This window comes from Podarcis liolepis (assembly GCF_965112155.1).
Source record: "Podarcis liolepis genome assembly, chromosome: 13".
Lineage (NCBI taxonomy): Eukaryota > Metazoa > Chordata > Lepidosauria > Squamata > Lacertidae > Podarcis > Podarcis liolepis.
The window spans coordinates 23,136,781-23,144,573 of NC_139573.1; the positions used below are offsets into that span (position 1 = coordinate 23,136,781).

The 7,793-nt window shown below is 41.7% G+C and overlaps 1 protein-coding gene across 1 annotated transcript; it reads right to left on the minus strand.

The window, feature by feature from the left end:
- Positions 1–511: 511 nt before the first annotated feature.
- LOC310692307 (vomeronasal type-2 receptor 26-like) lies at positions 512–7,467 on the minus strand. Its single transcript, XM_083473025.1, has 3 exons — positions 6,950–7,467; positions 3,386–3,512; positions 512–1,457 (listed from the first exon to the last, which is right to left on the minus strand). The coding sequence occupies exons 1-3, from the start codon at positions 7,451–7,453 to the stop codon at positions 556–558; spliced, it is 1,533 nt and encodes a 510-aa protein (XP_083329151.1). The 5' UTR covers positions 7,454–7,467; the 3' UTR covers positions 512–555.
- Between the last annotated feature and the right edge of the window lie 326 nt (positions 7,468–7,793).

A 7,793-nucleotide genomic window follows, 5' to 3' on the forward strand; every position in this document is an offset into this window, starting at 1 on the left:
GCAAAAATATGGTTCAAAAGATTTACTGCAGAACTTTACTCTGAAGCAACTTGAAACAAATAAAGTTACATTCAGATAGTTGAAGAATGTCTTATACTTGTCCAAGCGTAGCACACTTGGATTCCAATATATATATCTTCAAGTGCTAAAATTCCAAGCTTTGTCTTTCCTCCATTCCAGTCTCCATTAGCCCGAGTTTCTTTTCTTGGAGAGAGATAAGCAAATGGACTTGTAACACTAGAGGTTTCATGTGATTCTAAGCTAAACACCTTGTGATGGACCCAGATGAGATTTAGCCCCACTTAATCATTAACTGCTAAACTCTTCTCTCAGCTCTGCTTTAGCTTCAATAGAAGTTTCCATGCTATGCTTCACAATCTAAATACCAACACATTGCAGATTTATTTCCCATTGCAGTGTACAATTAAACAATTTTGTTCAACACATGAGCAATCAAAACAATGAAGAAAATAAGATAACAGAACAGAACAAGACAATTTTAACTCCTTGTCTGGTGAGCACTCTTTATGCATGCATGCTATGCACTCAAATTCTTCAGGTCTTATTTCTTATTAGATGTTCCCTTTCGTTCAACTCAGGCCGCAACACAATAATGTAGCATTTGGGGGCAAAGATGCAACCCAGCAGACCAGCACCAGATGCTAAGATAGAAAAGATCTCCACAGCAACCATGTATTTTCCCTTGGTACTGAGATAGGTTGGAACAAAAGATACCCAAACACTGCAAAAGACCAGCATACTGAAAGTGATGAACTTCGCTTCATTGAAACTGTCAGGTAACTTTCTGGCAAAGAAAGCTACAGTGAAGCTGACAAGAGCCAGGAAGCCCATGTAGCTCAAGACAGAGTAAAACATAGTCACAGAGCCCTCATTACATTCCAGTACAATTTCTTTAGTGATTGAGTGCATGTCAACATCTGGAAATGGTGGCGAAGATGCCATCCACACAGTACAGATGCCTGCTTGAATAAAGGAACAGGAAACCACAATGGCAATAGCCAGTCTCTTCCCCACCCACTTCCTCATCCTGGATCCTGGCTTGGTGGCCATGAAAGCCAAAACCACTGTCATGGTTTTTGCTAGCACACAAGAAACAGCCACTGAGAAGATAATACCAAAAGCCGTCTGTCGGAGGAGGCATGCCACAATTTCAGGTTTTCCAATGAATAGCAATGCAGACAGGAAGCAGAGCAGGAGAGAAATTAGAAGCATATAAGTGAGGTCTTTGTTGTTTGCTTTGACAATGGGTGTGTGGTGGTGCTTCAAAAATGTTCCCAGGACCAGAACTGTGAGCACAGAAAAAGTAAAAGCAAAGCAGGCTAAACTGATGCCCAGAGGTTCCTCATAGGACAAAAAGGTTGTTTCCTTGGGAATACACATATCCTGATTCTTATTTGGATATTTTTCTTCTGAGCATATATTACACTCGTTCACGTCTGAAAACAAAAATATGTGGTCTTAATCAGAGAAAGTGAACACATATTCTGTAGAAATCATGTCTACCTGTATTATGTTGCGCCCCAAGGCCCCCAAGCTCTTTCCCAGTGAATAACTTCAAACAGACACATAATATTAGTTTTAAGTTTTTGGGCAAAATTTAGGCCACAACTTTATTGAATGGTATTGTCAGGGACTATAACTGACTCCTGCCTCTCTGGCTGGCAGTCTGTAAGAGTAAACACCAAACGAGGGAGAAACATTGGTGAAGATTGATTGAAGCTTATCCCGGTGTTCCTGTGGTCCTGGCATGGCCCTAGCTCCTCAAGCGGACTTCGGACGAGATCCAGGACCCCCAGATTCCTTTACCAGAATACCCTATTTCTGGAGGGGCAGGTGATGACCACACCTCCCCTCCCACACATTTCTATAAACCAATTCCTAACCGCCAAACCTTACAAAGTTGTGGCGATTGCTAGGGGGGTAGGCGAAAACCAAGTGGCTAAAGCCAATCTGCCAAATGGAAAAATTCCAACCCAGCCCCTGCTCCAAAGCAGGTGACCCAATCCAAAGCAAGGCCAAAACAGTAGCACCTAAAATAGGGAGCGCGAAGCAAGTGCTTCATTCCCATTGTGCTGCTACATTTATAGGTCCCTGGGATCACGTCACTCGCCCCAGTTGGCTCAAACAGTCAAGCGCGATCCTGGAGCACAACAGACAAGGCTTCGGCCATGCCTAGCAACAACACACCCTGTGTGGGTGGCTTAAGGGTCCCAAGCACAACCAGGATCCTCGATTTAGGAGGATTACATTTTAATGGCTATTTTTTTCATGTGTAATGATATTTGTGTTCTAATGTACAATGTCATACATTTGATTACCAAAGTTTTCTGTCTTGTCTGCCGAAAGCCCTATTAAGTGGTGTTTGGAGTTTTAACTGACATCTGCGGGGAACATTGTATGTTAAGAATAATCTGTAAGCAAAATAAGGCTAGGAGTTATGCCTGTTTTGTGTGGTATTGAAAGCGTTTTTTAAACCTTGCTGTCCCAGATAAAAACCTCACATTTTGATCACTAGACTACATAGATATTATTTTCACTTTATTAAAATGCTAAAAATTATTCACATAGAAAAATGCAAAGCATCGTAATTTTAAAAGTCCTCCTCTACTGGAATAAAAAGTTGCAATCCATTTTAAAGTCAATGGATTAAAAAATAGAGAAAAAACTCTAAACTTTTCTTTTTATGAATTTCTAATTATTTTCATCTCTACTGCTCTGTTTAGGTTGGTCATGTATTCTACTCATTCTTCATTTCTGAATTCCTTCTTTGTAAATTTCCATTTTATCATGGAAATGTATTCGTATCATTGTGTGTTGTGTTAGATGAATAGATGATGGGATCCAACTATCATAAAGAATTGGCCTCCTGCTTTTGCAACAATTGAAGGATCGAAATACTCTTCAGAGACTGGACCAAGTTAAGTTCATTCCTAAAACTTTTTCTTTCAGGCTTATTGCCATTGATGATAAGTCAGAAAACCATTTTTGATCTCTCTCTCTCTCTCTCTCTCTCTCTCTCTGTGTGTGTGTGTGTGTGTGTGTGAGTGTGAGTGTTTGAAGCTCGATCATACATTTGGATGTTATCTTCTCTGATAAACTGTTACTAGTACTGCCCATTATCTAGCTGCTGTACAAAAACCACTGTACTTAATACCCAACATTTTTCGCTGACAGCGACTCTGAGGCAAATAATCACAGACACAAACCAGTTTCTTCTTCAGCAACTACCTACAGGCTCCACCTTAACAAACATTTCAATCACATGCTAAACCTGGTATATAGTCGTTAATTCGTAGGCACATTCCTATGAATTCCAGCTAAAGCCATTCACTTTTCAACTGTACAGTTTGTGCAGAATACTCACCTTCCTGAGCCGAAATCTTCCCTTCTGGACATGGGATGCAATCATAACAGCAAAATGGCTCCCCATCTTTCACTCTTTTCCTAGTTCCGGGATGGCACCGCTCAGTGCATAAGGAAAGAGGCTGAGACTAATCCATGCATGAGAGCCCAGAATAGTAATTTTGAGAATTATGAGATTAGAATATTGAAGCCAACTTTTAGGTGTACTTAAGTGATACTTCCTTTCAGTAATGTGTCACAAATGCTGCTAGCAAGTGCACCTTTTTAAATTAACATAATAATTATAGTACTACACATTCTTAAGAAACCATCTTCTGGAAAGGATGGAGCTTGGTTAATGGCATAGATTGTGATTTCATGTATACATAAACCGGTCAAGATAATAATAATAATAATAATTTATTTATATCCCGCCCTCCCCAGCCGAAGCCGGGCTCAGGGTGGCTAACTACAATAAAATAGTGCAACATTCTAAAAACATTTCATTATAAAAATTAATTAAAATCAAATTGATGGCAACCATAAACTTACGTTCTGTAAAGATTGCCAAAGGAGGGAGTCAGGCTGCGCCCTGACCAAAGGCCTGGTGGAACAGCTCTGTCTTGCAGGCCCTGCGAAAAGATGTCAAATCCCGCAGGGCCCTAGTCTCTTGTGACAGAGCATTCCACCAGATTGGAGCCGCAGCCGAAAAAGCCCTGGCTCTATTTGAGGCCAGCCTAAACTCTCTGTGGCCTGGGACCTTCAGGATGTTTTTATTTGAAGACCGTACGGTCCTCTGTGGGAGATACCAGGAGACGCGGTCCCATAGATACGAGGGTCCTAGGCCGTATAGGGCTTTAAAGGTTAAAACCAGCACTTTAAACCTGATCCTGTACTCCACCGGGAGCCAGTGCAGCTGGTATAGCACTGGGTGAATGTGATCTCACAGCGAAAACCCCGTAAGGAGTCTCGCCGCGGCATTCTGCACCCGCTGGAGTTTCTGGGTCTCAAGGGCAGCCCCAAGTAGAGTGAGTTACAATAATCCAGTCTGGAGGTGACCATTGCGTGGATCACAGTGGCTAGGTCAGGGCGAGAGAGGTAAGGAGCCAACTGCTTAGCTTGGCGGAGATGAAAAAATGCCGCCTTTGTTGTAGCTGTAATCTGCGCCTCCATGGAGAGGGAGCTATTGAAGATTACACCCAAACTCTTAACGGACAGTGCTAGCACTAATTGCACCCCCCAAGGGATGGGAGTTGCCCCCTCAATCCCGTATCGTCCCGTCCCAGCCAGAGGACCTCTGTCTTCAAAGGATTTAACTTCAACCGGCTCCCATGTAACCATCCAGCCACAGCTTCCAAACATCTGATCAGTGTGTCTGGGGCTGAGTCAGGATGGCCATCCATCAACATATAGAGTTGGGTGTCATCAGCATACTGATGGCAGCCCAGCCCAAAACTCTGGACAAGCTGGGCGAGGGGGCACATAAAGATGTTAAAAAGCATCGGGGAGCATATTGCACCCTGAGGCACTCCACACACAAAGGAGTGGACCGATGACAATTCCCCCCCCCCAAGTGCCACCCTCTGTCCCTGACCAGAGAGAAACGAGCGCAGCCATTGAAGGACTGTTCCCTGGATCTCCACATCAGCAAGGCAGTGGTCCAGGAGTTTGTGATCGACCATGTCGAAGGCTGCTAACAGGTCTAGAAGAATCAGCAGCCCCAACCCGCCTCGATCCAGCTGCCTGCGGAGATCATCTGTTAGGGCGACCAGAGCCGTCTCGGTCCCATGACCAGCTGGACTGGAATGGATCCAGAGCTGATGTTTCATCCAGAAACCCACCAAGCTGTTCAGCAACCACTCTCTCAATCACCTTGCCCAGGAATGGAAGATTTGAAACCGGGTGGTAATTGGATAGATCTAAGGGATCTAATGATGTTTTCTTTAAGAGCGGGTGCACCACTGCCTCCTTCAATTTCCCTGGGAATGTCCCGGTGCTAAGGGACAAATTGATTATATCCCCCAGGGGGGCCCACACCTCATCTGGACATGCTCTAATCAGCCAAGACGGGCACTGGTGTGGATCTTTTTGTTTAATACTAGCTCCAAAAAACTTCCTCATCCATCCAATATAATTTTTACGTTTTCTAAAAAGTTCCAAATCAGACCCTCAGTATTTTATTGCATTTCCTTATTATCTGATGAATCTAATTTTACACATCAGGGCAGAGTGCAAGTGCTTACTCAGAACCAGGTGTCTTCTCAAATGGGTGACCATTGAGACTTACCTGGTTAAAATGGTTGGGCCAAGTTATGGTATCCCCACCGATGGTCAACCCTTGGTTGGGGTCAACATTCCCAACCTTCACTCTATGAAATGATTGGTTTGGGGAAACAATCCAGTTGATCACATCAAATCCAGCCACTAACTCCCCATTCTCATCAAAGGAAATCTTGTCCCCACCGCTGTTGTTAAAAGAGACACGTCTGAGAAAATTATGTAGCTGGTTTGAAGAGGAGAAGGGAAGAGTTGAGAAAAGCCTGCAGTTGGATCGTTGATAGTAAAGTCATTCCTTGTTTATGGTTTTTGAGTGAGAAAGTATGATAAAGACGCTCACTCTTTATAATTCAGAAAAGGAGGAGGAAATTCTAATAAATTGAATTTAAAGCACGTTAGGTTCTGAAGCTTCTGTTTCTATATTTTTGAGAGTGTTGAAACACAGTTAATGTTTTAATAGTCAATAAGGCCAATGCGATTTTAGTTTGTGTTGACTCAGTGAGAAAATGAGCTTGCTTTGGACATCATAAAGTATTTCTTTAAAAAATTAACATGTGATTCAAGTGCCATACTTATTAATGCATATGCAGCCACTTGGAAGGTAGCATAGCAAAATACAACACAAAATACAAGATGAGAATATAAAAACCTATACTAAGGGTAATAAATTTTAATAAAGAAGGCAGAGGAAATTCTAATAAATTGACTTTAAAGCACTTTAGGTTCTAAAGCTTCTATGTTTTCAAGAGCGTTGAATTATACGGTTAGTGTTTTAATAGTCTCTAATGCCAACACCATTTCAGTTTGGGCTAACTGAGTGAGGAAACAAGCCTACTTCTGACACCATAATATATTATTATTTTTAAATAAAATATGTGACTTCAAGGGACATACATATTCATGTAGATCTGCTCCCAGAAGGCTTGGGTCTGGTTCAATAATTTAACAAAATGAATCAGATGCGCAAAATTCATAACAGAATGGCTACTTATCACAAAATATATAACAGGGCTTTCACTACAAATGCCATTAGCACCAGTCAGCATGGAAAATGGCCTGGAAGATGGGAATTGAAGTCCAACAACATCTGGAGGGCACGACCAGTTGGGTGAACTTGGCTGATTGAGGAAATCAAATAGTAATTTGGAAACCTTCTAGGAATTTAAGGACAGAAAGGGGAAAAGGGTATTAAAGCGATATTTATATAGATTAGGATGTGAAGGAATTGGGGACACAGTATTTATGCAAATTAATAACTATTGTAGCACACTTATGTTGATCTGCCTCTTGACAATATTTAGTATGTTACCTGCCACAACTGTTGATTGTGATACTTCCATCCACCTCTTCTTTCCATTGCTTGATATTTGAATCTAGTTGAAGACATGTAATGCAAAGCATGGGCTACAGCGCAGACAGCATTGTAGATGCTGTAGCTGTGGCCATTCATGGTCTTCTCAAAGAATGGAGCAGGAAGGCTCTCCAGTTTCTCCTTCCCAGTGCAAATATTCCCCTTTACATCTTCCACATTTGGATCTGAGAATACACAGTTAAAGGCCTGTTCCCAGAAGTCCCTGATGAAACCATCTCCTTTTGTGTTTAAAGGATTTCGGTTCTCAACAAATGCTTGGAATGCTAATAGGTCATTGGAATGGATTGAGAAGGACAGGACACCATTGAATATTTCTGTTTCCCAATCCCTTTGATAAACTGAGGAAGTGAGTTCCATTTCAGCTGTTGTTATCCACACTAATCCCTTTGGTAGACTTGGTGGATGTTCTGCAAAATACGGAATCCATCTCAAAATCAACATGGAATAAGATTCACCATAAAACACAACCACACTGGCTGTACTATTCAGAAGTTCATTATGTATTTTTAATCCATCTTCAAGAATTCCAGCCAATTCAGAGGTGGACATAAATATAGGCATTGTTTTTATAAAGTCAAAGCAGACACCTCTCTGGGAAAATTTTGGTAAAGCAGTTTGTAAAAAAATTTCACCATTTTCATTATCCATTACTAGTACTCCAATCCATATCCATTTGAAATAAAGAAGCAAAGAGAGAATTCCTGTGTATTGAAGTGCTTGATTAGGTACCATCTGGTAGAAAGAAATTCCTGGGGTTCCATCTGTCTTCAATGGAGCAGAG

Coding starts and splice junctions, on each gene's coding strand:
- LOC310692307 (XM_083473025.1), bottom strand. CDS start 7,453: ATGTTGATTTTGAGATGGATTCCGTATTTTGCAGAACATCCACCAAGT. Junction 3,513..6,949: donor ACAATCAACAGTTGTGGCAG/GTAACATACTAA, acceptor TGCATGGATTAG/TCTCAGCCTCTTTCCTTATG. Junction 1,458..3,385: donor GAAGATTTCGGCTCAGGAAG/GTGAGTATTCTG, acceptor TTTTGTTTTCAG/ACGTGAACGAGTGTAATATA.